The 18,276-nt window shown below is 37.2% G+C and overlaps 1 protein-coding gene across 1 annotated transcript; it reads left to right on the top strand.

The window, feature by feature from the left end:
* The first annotated feature begins 1,688 nt into the window (after positions 1-1,688).
* rybpa (RING1 and YY1 binding protein a) lies at positions 1,689-16,899 on the top strand. Its single transcript, XM_063016187.1, has 5 exons — positions 1,689-1,793; positions 2,196-2,321; positions 8,975-9,481; positions 11,344-11,436; positions 12,056-16,899. Exons 1-5 carry the CDS (start codon positions 1,768-1,770, stop codon positions 12,309-12,311), a joined length of 1,008 nt encoding a protein of 335 aa, XP_062872257.1. The 5' UTR covers positions 1,689-1,767; the 3' UTR covers positions 12,312-16,899.
* The last annotated feature ends 1,377 nt before the right edge of the window (positions 16,900-18,276 follow it).

The raw sequence follows: 18,276 nt of genomic DNA, 5'->3' as shown, positions 1-18,276 counted from the left end.
GGAAATCATTTTTACTTTTGTCAGTTAAATACGAATTCAGTATACATGTGTATGTAGATGCGTATGTTTGTATAATGTCAAGTTGTGATATTATGTTAAAAAAAAGACAATAAAAAGAATTATTAAAAAAAAAATACGAATTCAGTAGACTTAACACACCACAGTTTTCAGTGAGTGTGGGATAGTGGGGCATCTGGTTTAGTGAGTATAATACAGTAACATAGGTCCTGAAAACCTGAGCACCCCATTGCTATGTGAGATGTTTAAATGTAAATCAAGTACAGTACAATAAATTACATACAAAACAAAACTATTTGTTTGTTCGTTTATTTTGACTTTTTAACGTCATGTTTTACACTCTTTGGTTACATTCATGACAGACACGGTAGTTACTCGTTACATAAGATTCATCAGTTCACAAGGTTATATCGAACACAGTCATGGACAATTTAGTATCTCCAATTCACCTCACTTGCATGTCTTTGGACTGTGGGAGGACACCGGAACACCCAGAGGAAACCCACACAGACACTGGGAGAACATGCAAACTCCACACAGAAAGGACCTTCTTGCAAACAAAACTGTACTGTATAGGGTATTTTTCCTGGAGATGTCCTCTTTTCTGGACCTAAAATTGTGTACGGACAGGATTTCTAAATCACCAAAAGTGTCCGGGATTCGGCTTTTGTAGTCTGCACATGCTAATCTTTGTGTGTTTTTGCACTAATTTCACCTCTTCCCCTTTAGGTCCCGCCTTCTCTCACTTCCCTCCCAAGTGCAAATAAAATTCACAGACGAATTACAGAAATAATCTGCATTTTTGTCTCAGGTGGGATCCTTGGGATGCAAAATGCATGACCTGCAAAGTGTCCAATAAAGGTGAGAGAGAGAGTTCAACAGGTAAATGAACTATTTTGTGAGATCGGGTAAAACAGATGTTGTTACTGCTGCAGAGGGAGTTTTTGCATTTCACACCACGAAGCGTCACAACAGCTACAAATCAATGGACTTGATAAAAAGGCTTTCCCTGATTCTGAAACGGCGTAAACATTTCCAAATGCGCGTACTAAGATAGAGGTTATTGTCAATGCCGTGATTCTGTCGAAATAGCTCTAGTGATTAACTATTTTATTTGTTGTTGTTATTGTTTAGGGCCAAACACTGAATAGAAGGGAATAAGATTATCTTTCCATAAATGCATTTGTTAGTTGTCTTGTTAAAACGTAGCTGTTTATTTATCGAAGTTTAATAACATAGTTGCATGGTTATTAATGCATTTGTTAAATATTTAAACCCCTACCACATACACATTGCCATGGTGCCACCAATAACATGACATTACTTTGCCATACCACCCCCCTCTTCCGTGGGGGGGTGGTATGGCAAGATTTTTTTCCACCTCAGGAAAACATGCAGTAGGTGGATTGGCTGTACATTGCCCCTGGGTGGGATAAATTGTCGCCTGGTCCTAGTGTTTCCCACTTAGCCTGTTGTACGAATGATGTCATTGGACATTCTCTCGTTTTACCCCTTTAAAATTAATTCAATACTCTGTATAATTGCAACCAGACCACCTAACATTTCTCTTTTAGCGTGGAGCTGTAGCACTGGAGAGCGAACGCTGATTGGGCCAGACGGGGGTCACGTGACAGCTGGCCGCCTGCCGCCGCAGCGGGTAGGGCTGGTGCTAGAGCTCAGGCTCTGGCTCGGCTGTGTGTGGAGGTGCCACACTGTACATTACTGCAGGGACACAGCGCTTCTCCCATTATGGGCGACAAGAAAAGCCCATCCAGGTATTTGCACCGATCGTCTTTGTCGTGCGTTTTGTATTGCGGACTGTATCTGCGGCGGTGTGCATGTTTTCCTGTACGTTAGCGAGAGAGAAAAAAGCGCAGCCATGGCGGATGCTTATTGCCCGGCTAACCGGATTTAGACAAAGGAATTCAGGAGACGCCTCGCGTCTGATTTTCTTCCTGTTCTTGTTATGATCACTATTCGTGTCATTCACATGCATGCACATTTAATGACACCGTGCACTTTTAATCGGTTCGATCGTAGTATGTTAGGATTTAATCCGGCTGCTTTTCACTATACTGTAATCATTTTGATTCATGGCTGTCATACAGAGCAGGGCACGCGTAGGTGACTGACATTACTGTAACAATCATCAAAAACCTTTTTGTTCAATCCCGCAGGCCAAAAAGACACTTTAAGCCCTGTGCAGACGACGGATTTTGGGACTGTAGTGTCTGCACGTTCCGCAACAGCGCCGAGGCGTTCAAGTGCAGCATGTGTGATGTGCGCAAAGGCACGTCCACAAGGTAAACTTATTCTGATCTACTCCTGTTTTTAACACCACACTTTCATTTCTGGGGTAAATTAACATATTTGTATTTATCCTTAAAAAGACCTGTCATATTGGGGTTGAATTTCCAGAGAAATGTGAATTTAAACCTTTTAAATAATCACTTAAGAAACATATAAGTTTCCAGTACTACATCATATGTTTCTAATACTAAATCAGGTCTAGAAAAGATCTCTATATACTTAAACTCTTGAAAACACAGAATTATCCGAACTGCATATTAATGTGTAAAATGGAAACGCCCCCATCTCCTTCGGCCATCCCATAATAGTAGACCTTCTATCTGCCAGGGGTCTAATGATAAGCACATTCCTTGACACAATGCATACTAAAACCAAACAGCACACACCAGGTGTTCCCTGCCTTTCAATGCCAACAACCACAATAAGATCACACTGACCCAATAGTCATAGAATTACAAATCAAAAATACGAATAGAAATACTGTGTAAGTGTAACACAAATTTTGCTCGCTATGTCTGACTCATTAAAACAATGTTGTTTAGCAGCCACTAAGTGCTGCTGTTAAAGATGAAGGTTTAATTTGTAACCGCTACACTTCTGTCTATGGAAAGTCTTTATTTTAATGTGTTAATATCTGAAGTTTATAGCTAATGCCAATTTACTTACTCTAAACTGTTCATTAATGTGAAGTCGGTGATAAAATATGTGTATAGATTTATTATTATTATAGATTATACAACAGTTAGTTGCGACCTTACAATCTGATTGGTTGAGAAGCGTTCTAACCGTGCTGATATTCGTGATAACAGCACGGTCTTTTCACACCACATCTGTATTACTCCGCTGACGCGTTGCCATTAACGACATGCTTCATGCACAAAAACGCGCACGCGGGCGACACAGACTTTTTTCCCGATCGAGTTTTAGATCCGTTATCTGATATACAATCTAGCGCACTGTGTAGGGAACATAAATCAATTGTCTAATTCACTATGTAGTGCACTTTGTAGGGAACATAAATTCGTGATCTGATACACAATCTAGTGCACTATGTAGGGAACATTAATGTGTTTGTAAAGCAACAGTTAGCTTAATAGCCCAGTTAGCAGCTCCTAGAAGTTCTGTTATCACCCATATCCTTTGGTGTGTGCGAGAGGTTTTTTTATTTCTTTTTTTTCCCTTCGGAGGTTCTTGCCTTCTTGTTCTTGTTGTTCTTACCTCCCTGAAATGAGTTTTTGCAACTTGGGATGTTTGCTTTGTAGTGTTAAACTTATATATATTCGTTGTGGAACTACTTTTTGGCGAAAGGTATTGTCAATATTAAAGCATATTTATTATGAAATTCAGGGCTTCTTTGATTTATTTTCTTTTTTTATTTTGTAAAAACTGTTGTATAAAAGCAATAGAACACTTGAGGTCGTGTGTTCTTGAGGTTGCCTTTGGCTCGTGCCTGCGATTGAATCACAGCCGTGATGTTATTTGCGATAACACACTCCCTCTCGTGTTCTATTGCTTAAGTAAAACTTACCAACAAGAAAGGAATACTGTCTGGACCTACAAGTTTTTTTTCCTGAGTGTGGCTTTTCTGAGTCAGACCTCTATAATTCACCTTGGCATCTCTACTGCAGCATCATATTCAACTCTGTTTCTCTTTAGCCAGCCCAAGCTTAATTTGTACATTCAGGGTTTTTTTTTTTTTTTTAATAAAATAAAGGTTCAAATAGTAACACAGAGCTTTTAGAGCAAGAAAAAACATGTCTCATATCTGCTCAAAATGGTTTGCTGTCTAAATCATTTTAGTGGCACTGGCCCAGTCAGTAAGAAATCAATACTGTTGTATTGTCATCCAACCAAAGACCTACCCAAAGCCAAAAATCAGTCTCCAAACTCTGAAGCATATTCTTTACTTTGGTGTTCCTAGTGCCAGTGACATAGAATGTTCAATTCAAATGTTCAAATCTATTTTGGCAGTAGAAATTTTGCTGCTTTGTCTATATAATTTAAACCACTTCAGTGCTGCCCATGATAAGCGTAAAAACAGGATATTTCAAAATGTACCTTATAGATGCCTTTAATTGTAAAAAAAAAAAAAAAATCAAAATCATTGATCTTTTCCAAATGTGTATATATTGTGTGTGTGTTTGTGTAGTTGGAATGTATGGAAAATGAATGACACAGTGTTACTTACATTTACTTTGACTTTTATTTCATTGCAGACAATTTGAACCCAATATATTTTATGTTTTGTCTGGTTAACTTCATTTAATTTGTTAATGTACATCCATTCCCACACTTCAGACCTGAAACACATTTCGAAAAAATTGTCAAGGGGCAGTTTAGGGCTAGTAATGAGGTAAAAATGAATAAATAAATAATAATGTGATTTGGAAAAAAAAGAAAGCTTATGTTAACCTTGTTCAGAAATGTCGTCAGGTTCTCTGGGCTTGGAGGCATCTAGGATAGACCATCACACAGTGGAAACGTGTATTGTAGTCAGACGATCTGTATTTCAGATCTTTTTCATATGCAGTAGATGCCATGTGCTCTGGATCAAAGACAAAAATAAACATTCAGGTGGTATAAGCAATGAGTCCAAAAGCCAGGGCTGTCAAGGTATGAGGTTGTGTCAGTGCCCTTGGCAAAGGTAATTTGCACTTCTGTGATGGAAGCATTAATGCAGAAAAGTACAGTGAGATTTTACAGCGACATATGCTGCCTTCAAGATGTCATCTTTTTCAGGGACATACATGAATTTTTTTAACAAGATAATGCAAAACCACATGGTCCACAAATAACAAAGGCTGTGGAAGAAGAGGGTATGGGTACTTGACTGGCCTGTTTGCAGTCCTGACCTGTCCCCAATCAAGAATGTGTGGAGAATTTTGAAATGAAAAATGTGACAACAACTTTGTACTGTTGCACACATTAAGACGTGTATGCAGGAAAAGTGGGACAAAATAACACCTGAAACACTTTATTGCTTGGTATCCTCAGTGCCTAAAAGTCATTTAGGTGTTGTGAGAATGGCAACGTTACAAAGTGTGACATGCTTTCTGTCCCAACTTCTTTGAAATGTGTTAAAGGCATGAATATATGTATATTACCAGGTGAAATGAATTTGATCAGACAAAATATTAAATTTCTTGGGTTTGTACTGTCTGCAATAAAATGAAAGTTGCATTTTTCATACCATCACAACATATCGGGATTACTGATTGTTTAGAATTTTGGAGTATATACATACTTATACATACATATACATATAATGTTTTTGTACGTACACTTAACAGGCATGGTCCTGTTAATCCAAATATAAAACTGGGGAATCACACTACAGAAATTATTTGCCCAATGATCTAGTTAATGATCTTTTGATTTATCAATATTTGCATTGGCCTATTTACTCTACACTGAAATGTTTTTGTTTCGTCCTGGTGGATACTTGTGAAATCCCTGCACAGAGAGGAAGATTTCAGCTATGTACAGCCAAACAACATTGTTTTGTGGGTTTTAAATGTTATTAAAAACTGATTGTGGTCAGATCAGTTTCTTGTGGTTTTGACATCATTTATGATGGAAGGTACTTACAGAATAAGTACAGATAAAATATAGAACTCTATGTGCAAACTTTTAGGCTAAAAACACTGTTTGTGTGACTTTTTCCATTTTCAATTATTCAGTTATTCCTAGTGAGCAAGCTACTACTACTTGTTAGAAAATTTATTTGAAGTCCTAATCTATTATCCTCATCAAACTATTATTATATTTTAATAAATACATGCTTACCCCACATTATTCAGAAAAGACACTGTAATCTATGTAGAGCACCAAATGCCCAAAATAGTGACATTTTTATGTTTTAACCACATATTCACATCAGTGCCTAAATTCAGCTAATGGTTGTTTTAGGACATATCTTTAAAAAAAGAAAAAGAAAAACCCAATTACAATTAAGTCCAGTGCAGTGTGAATGTAGCCTCTGTTAGTTCAGCATTATTGTGCTTAGCTCTGCATCCTGTTTAGTGTTCTGTGACTATGTTGCATTTAGAATATAGACTTTATATTCTTTCTAATAGTTCTAATAATAAGGTTGTGTCAATTGAACCCAAAGTCTGCTGTGATATTTGGATGAGTGAAAGTTCATGTAATAGTTCAATGTCGAAGACACTGTTTTAGTTCTTATTTATAATTCGTGCTGTGATGTGTTCTGGTTGCCTACTGTGTTTGCACAACACTTCTCACCCACACACACAGGAACATGAAGTTACCGACTGGTACCTCTTTTTTCTCTGTCCTTGTTGTTGTGATCTTAGCGATGTATCTCCTTTTTTAATAGTTTTTAAGCTTTGCAGTTGGAAAAGAGCATGGAGATTTGCTTTTTGGGTTAGGCACGCTGCTGGGGGTTGCAGTGAAGTGAGTTTTTAACCATAAAATAAACAAGGCCAGACGTGCAGGGTGCTGTGCATACTGCCATGAAGCTGTTTTTTGGAAAACAGTTAATTGACCTGGAAACAGTTAACCTAGTTTTATATGCACTGATGTCTATTTAGCAGTGGCAACCTGAATGTCCCTCTTTGAAGCAAAATGAGTCTGAGCTGCCACAGATGATATATTGGTCTTATTGTGGCTTTTACCAGGGCATCTTTCTTTTTGCATCATAATAACACAAAATGGATTCAGTCACATGCTCTCAAACACTGTCATGCCAGGACATATTACCTAGTACCTGTGTCCTTATTTGCAAAAATATGTAGACATAACATTTATGTTAAGGTTTAATATTATATATCATCATTTAACATATATTACTAATGGCTTTGACTACCTGTGGCATAACATCCATGTATCGGCACATGCCGGCCGAGGTGTTTTGCTCTGTTAGGATTTAATAATTTTATAGTGATTTTTAAGACATTAATGCAACAGCACGTTAATAGTCAGTGCATTAATTTACTGTTATATGTCTGCTTAAATGTGCTTTATTTGATTTTCCTTTGTTTATTTATTTATTTATTTCTTTTTAATTTAAATTTATTTCTTTTATTTGATTGACCTAATTATTTGCTTCATTAAATGTGTTATCTTCTTAAGCTGTTATTCAATATGAACAAGAACAAGTGTTTTCAATCAGAAAAAAGTATTTACTAGCGTATGGGTACATTAGAACATGTTTATTTACTTAGTTTTCAGTCTGCACGTGTACAAAACCTGTGTCAGGTTTAAGAAATCTTACCACAGATAAGGATCTTTGATCCTGAGCAGTAATATTTAATAGCTTTCAAGAGTTTTCCTTTGCTGTTTTTGACTGCATTATGGAGTTTGTGCAGAACAACAGCAGGGCCACAAAAAGATGAAGTATTTATTTAAACTAAACCTTCAATTTCTGACTGATTTGACCAATTAAAAAAAAAAAAAAACGCTACCACTTTACCAGAGAGTAAGGAGCTTTTGGAAAAGCAACTTTACTTATTACCTTTTACCTCAAATATATGGCACATAAAAGCTTAAGAGCTTAAGAAACAGTGCAGGGATTCATTTGTTTTAAGGCACTGGTTTTTCACTTACAGGCCTGGACAGTGGTCCTCACTAAAAATCAAAGACCTTCAAAGACAATAAATGCCCACCAACATTTCATGAGGGTGAGATGTTGTGCAGACAGCTGACAATAGTAAATTGGGAATAAAATTGGAATTCCCTGTCATCCCTGAATTAAATGCATTACATTAAATCACAAAATATTTGTTAAAATATTGGGGGGCTCTTGTAGCCTAGTGGTTAAGGAACTGGACTACTAATCGAAAGGTCACCGTTTCAAGCCACACCACTGCCAGGTTGCCACTGTTGGTCCCTTCAGCAAAGCCCTTAACCCTCAATTGCTTAGACAATATACAGAGTACTGTAAGTTGCTTTGGATAAAAGCCTATTTGCCGGTATTTTCCAAATATGTATACATTTTAATTATTACAACTTAGTGAAAAACTATAGCAAGAACCTCTGCTACTGGCCTATGCTATGATCATTCCCAACTGCGGTGATAGAATTGGATGGCAGGTTTTTAGAAGTTGTCAAATATTTGCACATTGTTTAAGATTGTGAAATATACAACAATTTGTATTTTGCAAAGTTCCTGATATGGGTGTGTTTGTCCTAACAAGGGATAGTGTGTGAGGTTAAACTGAAAGAGTCTTTAAACCAAGTAATTTGTCAAAATTCCATTATAAACCAGGTATAACAGATTAGAGGTACTGGACTTGAGTCACTTTGGATAAAAGCGTTTGCTAATGTAAATAACTGTAAAAAAAAAAGAATTGTCTGTTGCCATATGAAATCTTTATTAAAATACAGTATTGCTGGCTTTCTTAATTTACGCAAAGTCAATTAAAAATGACAGGGTTTCTTTTTTATCCATTTGAGATCAGACAGTTCATGTTAAAAAGCAGCTTAAGACATACTTTTATAACATCAATGTATTACTTCATATTTATATATTATTTTTGATTCTTATGTTTTTATTTGGTTCATATGTGTTTTATTGTTTTTATATTTGTGTACATGCAAAATGCTATGCAAATAAATATGTTGATTATGATTATTATTTTTCTTATTACTATTAAAAACACAAACATATATTTCATATCTCTATCAGAAAACCTCGGCTAAACTCACAGCTTGTGGCACAACAGGTAGCGCAGCAGTACGCTACCCCTCCTCCAGCAAAGAAAGACAGAAGAGAAAGGACGGAGAGAGACGACCACTACGACATTGATAACTCAGACTCGGACAGGCCGAGCATAGACAACTCTGACTCAGACAGACTGGGACCAGACAGTAACCACTTGGACAGAATACATATTCAAAAGGACAGGAGACCGGAGCGTGTCGGTTTGGATAAACCTGAGGTTGTCCAAACGCCACTGGAGAAAAAGCCAGAGAGACCCATACTAAGCCAAGAACTGCACAGAGAACTAATGGATAAGATTCAACCACAAAAGCAACACACAGAAAAAGAGCATCACACAGGTGGATCCGGGACGCAACCGGCCGAGAAGGAGGAGATGAAGAAAAGCAAAGTGGAAAAAACAGTGGGAGACAAGAACAAAGAGAAGGAAAAAGGTCTTGGGTCCAGCAAAAAGCCCACTACAAAGAAGATGAAGTAAGTAGCATTATTAAAGAGTTGCCATAGGTAGGCTGTGTCCAAAATTGCATACTTAAACAAACAGTACGTACTAAATTCGAGGCAGTATGCACTGCTCGGCCGGTAAAGCAGTAAGCTCTTTCAGTACGCAAGTGTGCAGTATGCACGCAACCTCGTACTACGTTCGCCATCTTACCAACATCACATGATGCATGATGTCACATCACTACAGTTATAAAAATTTTCAAATCGGGCAAAATTAATTCTGTCATTCCCCACAAAGCTACTCATAACGTTATTCAGGGTTGTACGTAATCATAACATTTTTAATTTTTGTCTTACTCCACTTTCTGTCATCTTTCTTCTTCGCAACGAAAGCCTTTGCAGCTCAAGTTGCATTATGGGATAGATTATCGGACCGCAAGTATGTTGTGTTTGCATACTCAAAAATGGTCGCCCAGGCACTAGGTCATCCGGGTACTTTCCACGTACTGTTTACTAAATAGTGCGTATTCGGACACACTACCTGCTCTCGCGTACTGCTTTTGCGTACTGTTCAGTATGGAAGTATGCGATTTCGGACGCATAGTCTATATATGACTGAGAAATATCATCTTAAAATGATGTGCAGTGTTACTACACAATCTGCATGCAACAAATAATACTTCTTTGACTAATGAAAGGTGTAAGTTTCAGAACATGCTATTTTTAAATCTTTTTGGACTACAGGTTTAAAAAGTTAAACATGGTAATAAAGATTTTGAAAATGCTTGTGCATGATTGTATACCTCAGTTAAAATTAGTTAAAAACATTTAAAAAAATTTTTATTTACTCTACAGTTTGAGCCAGAAGTCTAAGACCATTTTGCAAATTTCATGTGTTTTCTTCATTATAAAGGATTTTTTGTTTATTTTCATGCTTTTACCACCACTTTTTCTTGGTCAGGGTACAGTAGAGGGCTAGTCCAATCTTTCTTTGAGAAGCATTGTTTTTAATCATTTCAATAATTTATTTACACATTGGTTTTTATTTATTTATTTATTTTTTATGCATTTTCTCCCTATTTTCTTCCTGATTTAGCGCACTCAATTTTGTTTTCCGCTGCTACCAGAGATACCAGATTGCATCCAAGGAGAGCACGTTGCTGTACACGTGTCGGAAGAGCCCTCCTCTTCTTGCCCCTGCTTTCTGCACAGGCGTCTCTTCCGCCAATCAGGGTCCTTACACAGCATATGAAGATCCACCCACACATAGTCCGGCCCCCACCCTGCAGATACGGTGGCCAATTAGTATTAGTACGGCACTGCCAATTATGCCTGCTAGATGGCGCCCAGCCGACTGGAGGCAACACCGAGTTTTGAACCGAAGAGTTCAGAAACTCGGTGCTGGTGTGCTAGCGGAATATCCAGCGCCACCTGAGTTTGTTAACAATTTATTGATACTTTGTCCATCTTTGCTCCTCAAAGACTCAGCGTTTAGTGGATACTGCCTTTGTACCACCTGTTGTAATGATCACCTGTTGTAATGATCTTCTAAAGTGACGTAATCACAGAGTTAATCATAACAATGCGTGGGGAAAAGAATTTGCATCAGACATTAGGTTGTTGTGTAAGAATTTGAATATTATGTAAGCATATCTTTTAGTAGTTGACCTTCTAAACAACGATTCTTATAAATAGAAAATTAATTCAAAACACTTTTGGCAAAATATTCACTGCAAAGAAGATAATAGTTTTTATGTAACAGCATTTTTGTTGTATTTTAAAACTGCAGTTCACATCTCTATGTAGGGAGATTATCTTAAACTTGAAATTTTACTGTAGGCAAGATTTCTTATTATTGTTCTTTTAACTCATTCATATTCTCTTACTGTTCTTAGGCCTAAGCTCCTTAATAAAGGTCCCCCTAGTGAAAGAAGCAGTATGAAGTCTGGCAAATCAGCCACTAAAAGCAACAAACCCTTAATTTCAAGGTAGGTTAATCTCCTCTAACTGACAAGTACAGTTTTTTTGTCTTATTACTGCTGACACAATTTTGAAAATCCGTGATCAGTCGCCCCAGTGCTGAGGTAGTAATTGCCCAGCTTCGAAAAAACCCTGTTTAGCCATTGTTCCTTTCCTTACAGATACACAGCCAATTGTGTGTCTGTGTAGGTGCCCAGCCCGCTGACAGCAGAGCTGAGATTTAAACTCGAGAACTACAGATCTCAGCTTTGGTGGGCTAGCATGTTTTACCGCTGCGCCACCTGCTCGCCTTATAAGCATTATTTGCTAACCAAAAATTGTTATTTATAGACAGCTGTCTCTGCAGCAGTGCATAAAACAGGCCTTTATAGAAGAGTGCACAACAGATGCCAGTGTTGAGTAAAAGGCACATGACAGCTCACATTGAGGACTACGGCAACATAAAGAAAAATAATTACTACTCTTACAAGCAACAAATTGAACTCTTATGGCAGAACAGCCATAATATATAAAGAATCTGTTCAAAACTTGAACACTTTGTATATTAAACTACTTATCAAAGGGCTTGAAGGTGTAATGCAAGTCCAGATTCTAATTTTCTGTCTTGATGCTCCTCTTATCCTCTAGGCCTAAGCTGAAAAACATAGACCGGAGTTCTGCGCAGCAATTAGCTATTACGGTGGGCAATGTTACAGTCATCATCACAGACTTTAAGGAGAAGACACGCTCCTCCTCCACCTCCTCATCCACGGCCACTTCCAGTAGTGGTGGCTCTGAACAACAGCACCTGAGTTCCAGCTCGGAGAGCACGGACAGAGGCTCGTCCCGTGCCTCTACACCTCGCCAAGATCTATCCTCCGCTGTACACAATGAGCCCCTCTGAGGAAGTTGGAAGACCAAAATCCTCTCACACACCTTCATAATGCACAAATAGAACTTTTATACTAAGCATGAAAAGATGAAGGATCATCATGCATGGAGACTGTTTCCATCTTGATAATCGATGACACGATGTGCGCTGTGTTTCAATACTGTTTTAACACACCCTTCTTGACTCCCCCACATTGTGTAACTGAAGTGTGTAATTTGTGTGTCACACGAGTGACCTCTTGCAGCGCTGAAGGAGGACGGTGTAGCAGGGAGAGGATTTTTCAGCCGGAATGCCCAACGTAGTTGAAGTGATTTTCTTGGCAGTTTGTATGGTGTGTTTTCTTTGAACTATGTATATTCGAATCAGCTTGGTAACTAACTAGCATGCTGATGAGCTGATTTGCTAAATGTTTGCTAATTATTAGGGGATTTTTTGCTCCTGTTCTCAAATATAAACAGCTTCATTTTCAGATTTTGCTTCTTTTGAGAAGGAAATTGCATCAAATTGCAGTGTCACCAGATGTCTAGCCATGTAGACTCACACATGTCCACTCTCACATGCTATACCTGGGAACCTTGTTGGTAATTTACTGGGTTAAGAATGAATTTTAATTCTGGGTAGCCTGACACTACCTTTTACCAGGTAGAACCTCTTACAAAAGCTGAAACATTACTGATTAAGACGTGCTGTGCTTACACCTATCGAGGTGTATGATTTTAAACTTTACCACAGTAAAGAGACAGTAGGAAGAGATTAAAGTTAACTAAGAGGACTACAGATGACTTGCAAGTCATGCAAATTGGAGCGATTCATAAATTAAGAAGCTGGTGGTCACACATACCAAGGATGAAATTATCTAAGCAATTAGATTAAGTGGTCATTTATTAATAAATCATTATTAATATGGCCGAAAATGGATACCAGACCTTGGACATCCTAGTCTTCAAACAGTGAGCATTAATAAAAAATTGCTTCTTGAAGTCGGCTATGAAAGGCTCCAGTTTTCTGAGAAGGCTTTCCAACAAAATTTAAAGTGTTTCTGTGCTATTCTATAGAAAAAAAGCATTTCTGAGGTCAGACACTGATGTTGGACGCTGAAGAAGAAACGTGTTTAATGGGGTACGGCTCAGGACCCTGTGCAGGCAACTGGAGTTTGTCTACATCAAACTCTTAAAACCATGACTTTATTGACCTTGTTTTGTTCACGGGGCACAGTCATGCTGTTACCAAAATGTTGGATGCATATTATTTGTTATCAATAACTGTTATCAATGGGGGGTGGGGTCGAAATAATTTTGCCCATGTAGTGTACTTTCCACTAAATCCATTGTACTAGCGACTCACCATATGTTACAAATCAAGTGTAACAAGTCTTTTAAATCAAATGTGTGACTAGGTGTATCTTACTAAATATCATTTGAAGGCTACAAGTGCAGATAATGCATAAGAAGGATGTTACCAATAGAGAAACCTGTACTGTCCTAGAATTTCACTGTTGAAGATACTTAACAAACCACACCTGGGCTAATAAAGTACTGCAACAGCCCTTTAAAGGGCAACAGGGATTTCGCCAAGTGGAAGTGGCATTTAAGTAAAACCCTCATTACGTTTTATGTCTACCCTTATTTTCACGCTGACGCTTAACTGCTGGTCTCTTGACTTTATAAACGAAGTCCAACTGGGGTTTGTAACTGTAGACTATTGGTATGTTTAGGCTGAACCTGGACAGCGATAAATTAAAACTTGGCAACCTGGCAACTCAATAATGCATGCTCTCTCTTTAGATGATATATTTTTCTGTGCAGATGGATGTCATACATTTATTTTTTAACCCCCAGTAAACTAGTTTTAGCCATATACAAAAAAGCCCAGTATTGATTAAAAAAAAAGCCCTGCTGATTTAAGTACTGGTTACTGATTGTTCATGCACTAACCAAACATGCCTGAAAGCCAATGACAATAATGACATTTTTCTTAGGCATATTATCAATATCACATCCCATAATGTCTTTGCCCCTGTAAATTGTTTGTCTTTCATAGGAACAAACATTGAATAGAAAGTAAATGTATTATATAATTAAATACTGTTAAACTATAACATAAAACGTCAAGTGAGAGTTACCATGTTCAACTCTGACTAGGTCCTTAGCTTCTCTTTATGTTGACAAAAAATGAAATTGTCTTTTTTGTCTTTTTGCAATTTCTGATCATTCATTGGTGTAGACAGTTCTCAGTGACAGTTGTAATAATGTCTAGCCCATTAACCGTAATTAATATGTAATAAAAAATGGCTATATCAACTTAGTGCACTACTAATAGTAATAATGCATAGCATCATAGAGAATCACAATGGACGTTAAGTTGCTCCTGCATTTGTGAAGAAAAGTGAACAATGATATGCTTATGTTGTGTCCCCAAGAAGACACAACCAAAAGCATATTGAAATCTCTTTATTCCCATTAACAGATACAGGCATAAATTGTTCATATAAACAGTTCACATTTAAAACTTTTGGAGCATACATGAACACTAAATGAACCATTAGGTGCATTCAATTAAATGCAATATTAGCGGCCACTAAATATAACCCAGTGGTTGTTTTTTTTTGTCCCAGATGCATTCTCAGTACTAATAAAACAGTGTTTTCCAAAAGGACAAGTTTTCTTAGAAATTCTCTGAAACACCATGGACAGTGTTTCAGAGAAGCTTCAGTTTTAAGTTCCCTAAAATGTTTTTCATGTGGGTGGAAGGACAAAACCCAGAGAAAGAACTGTGTTTTTAAACATGTGAAGATCCCAGTGCAATGTTCTGACAAAAATAGAAAACATGCTTCGGATTTTTGGAAAACAATGACTGTATTTTTGAACTGTGACAAATGTAATACATGACTGAACTGAAAAAGCAAACTTGACCGAACTAGAAATCTGTTGTTCTAGGTGCTAATGAATTTAACAGCAGATTATATACTTGGACATAGGATCGATAGTATGGGAAACTCTTGTGAATAATGTAGAGGGATTGGAAACACCTTTTTAGAATTCAGTCAGTGATAGATATTCATTCTGTTGATGTAACAATTGTTTATTAAGAGACGTACCTATAAATGCTATTGCTAAGTTACAGAGCTTGGCACACAGTCACACTTGTCAAGTTGCTGTGAGTCATGTAGGCAACTATCAAAACTTTATTAAAGTCATTATTGGCCTCACAGCATCATTAAACTGTTGGTGTGACCTTTATAGATAAAATGTCTTTAAATGTACTTACTTTGTGCAAGCAATTCTGTTCTTGTGTCTGATGGGTAACCTTAATTTACTATGTAAAGATGGTTACATGTAAGGGATCATTGTCTAATAGATTAACACTATAAATTTTTGTGGTGTATTGGATATAACAGTTCCTTTCTTGTACTTTTTTCGCATCCTATTCCAGTATTGTGTGTTAAAATAGCAGTTATTACATATGCTGTTCTCTCTATGCTGCTGGGTTGATAAAGTCTGGGTTGGTGAATCCTGTTTGTAGCATAGTCTTCATTTAAATAAAGTTAACACTCTTTGTTTAATCTTGTAGGGTTTAAACTTTCTGTCATGGTCTAAGGTTTAGTGCGGTGTAGCCTAGACGTTGTTTCATTTACATTTTCGGCATTTAGCAGACGCTTTTATCCAGAGTGACTTAGAGTACTGTGACAGTATATTATCTAAGCAATTAAAGGTTAAGGTCCTTGCTCAAGGGCCCAACAGTGGCAACCTGTGTGGTGGGGCTTAAACCAGCAACCTTTCAATACTAGTCTAGTACCTTAACCACTAGGCTACAACTGCCCTAGTTTCCCTTTATTGCTAGTTTAGTTGATGCAGTCTGTAAGTGCAGGTTTGCAACACAAGGGAGGATTACTGACTGATGTGATCCTTCTAAACATTGTTTCCCTGCTTGCACTCACATGATCTCTCTTCTACTTTGTTGGCAGTAAACTGTCAGTGTTGACAAGGAAAGCCAAGCTTGAAGATTAAAGATTGAAAGTCAGTTGCTAATATTTGCTGTTGTTCTATCCCGTTTTCTTTTTTAAGACAACCTAATGCAGAAACCTTGTACACATTCGTCAACATTCCCTGTGTCTGCAGTGTTCTCTGGTCCAGTTTTTACACTGATGCTGAAACCTTACAGCTGTTCAGTGAACTAAATAGAATGGTCATGAAACAGAATCCATGCTATAAACTGGGACTTTTCGTAGCTTAGTCAGACTTTGAACCCACCATGAACCTAAGGATAAAGTCGTTTTTGAAGTTGACTAAAGGGAACAAGAAAACCTTTTGCCATAGTCATTCAGTCACTGGTAAACCTATAGGTTAACACCATGCTCTGTAGAAACAACAAGAAACTAAGACAAACATGAGCATGCAGCCCAGAGATTAAACTACTGTGAAGACCTGAAGAACTTTGTAAATCCTTCTGCTAAAAGCCAGCTGGATTATCTGATAATAAAACAAATTGTGCTGGAATGGGTCAACCTGACTTTGGAAGTAGTGAGTGCTCTGTATAAAGAACCCTCTTGACTCTTGTAGGTGGTGTCTGAGGCCTGAATAAAAAAGCTGAAAACTCTATACACCAATGTTTGATTTTTGTGCATTTGCCTTTAACACAATTCAGTAATTGACACCTTGGGGAAATTCACCCTCACAAAATCAAGAATCCTATGTAAGATCCTGTTCTATGCTAAAAATCAATTAAAAAAGTATGTTATATGCAAAAAGTATATTAACACCCTTCCTAATTACTGAGTGTAGGCTTTCCAGACACACTTTGCTAATAAGTGAATAAAATCAGTTAAACAAACTACTGTTTGTGTTTATAACTTTGCAGCAATTGTTTGGGGGAGGGTCTTTTATTGTTTCAGCATTGTTGTGACCCTGATCACAAAGTTTAGTTTTAGAATGAGTCCGACAAACTTATGGTTGGTGTTCACATACTTTTGCCTATATAGTCTACATCTATAAGTACACAAAATTATTTAAAGAAGTTCAGTTCTTAATTCTTAATCAATGTTCTTAATGTTCTCAAATTCTTAATTAAAATTCTTACTCAAAAATATGAAAGTATCTAGAGAACAATATTAAACAATATTTGAAGTGATAAAAGCAAGTATGTCATAAGCAGGAAATTAGCAATTTAAAAACACAGAGCCAGACTGGCTTGTTGTAATTTCCCTGATAGTTGTCTCTTCCAAGAGTCCTTAACACCACCACAATCTTAACTGCTCTTAAATGAGAACATTACAGAATATAAATATGGTAAATGACTAGAATCTCACAATGTTATGGTTGTAGGAAAAAAAACAATTTGTGGCTGCAGTTAATTTTCTAATTTATTTTATACTTTTATTCTTCTCTGTGTAGACCATTTAACACATTAAATAAAATGTTAATTACCTGTGGTAAAAATGTACATCAATAATTATGAAGTACTTAACAAGATTGACCATGGCTAATGTAAAAAGAAAAAAAAACGTTTTCAGACAATCTAAAAATCACTTCTCTCATATTTTAACTCAGGCGTCTGACATTCTCAGACATGCCAAAACTGGTCTATGCTATGTAGGTACAGTACAAGATCAGTATACTCAGTTCAGTGAAAATAGTTCATGCAATTAATTTGAAACCTAACGCTGTTGCTCAGATTGGAATGATTAGACACTTGTTTTATATTAAATGTGTCATAACAGATGGCTCAGCTCATCAATAAAGGTCTGCTCCTTTGGCTTTCTTATGACTCTTTGTCAGCATTGCAAGTAAATCATTTAGTTTTATCATTTGGTTCTATGTTGGCCACAGCCAATTGTAACTGGTAAGGCTGGTACACCGTCCGGCACCACACTTAAACCCAGTACACAACCTCAGACTGCTGTTCAAGCACTTTGTAGGGGCCTTCCCTAGCACTTTTGGTTTAGCCCCTTTTGCTGCTGCGGGTTGTGCAACTAAACCTT

Source organism: Trichomycterus rosablanca, chromosome 19 (genome assembly GCF_030014385.1).
Source record: "Trichomycterus rosablanca isolate fTriRos1 chromosome 19, fTriRos1.hap1, whole genome shotgun sequence".
Lineage (NCBI taxonomy): Eukaryota > Metazoa > Chordata > Actinopteri > Siluriformes > Trichomycteridae > Trichomycterus > Trichomycterus rosablanca.
The sequence above is the reverse complement of the archived record's forward strand: the minus strand, read 5'-3'. Positions and strand labels throughout refer to the sequence as shown.

What these genes read in the sequence shown, in the direction of transcription:
- rybpa (XM_063016187.1), top strand. Translation starts at nt 1,768, where the DNA reads ATGGGCGACAAGAAAAGCCCATCCAG. An exon ending in GACAAGAAAAGCCCATCCAG is followed by an intron (nt 1,794 to 2,195) that starts GTATTTGCACCG and finishes TCAATCCCGCAG; the next exon opens with GCCAAAAAGACACTTTAAGC. An exon ending in CGCAAAGGCACGTCCACAAG is followed by an intron (nt 2,322 to 8,974) that starts GTAAACTTATTC and finishes TATCTCTATCAG; the next exon opens with AAAACCTCGGCTAAACTCAC.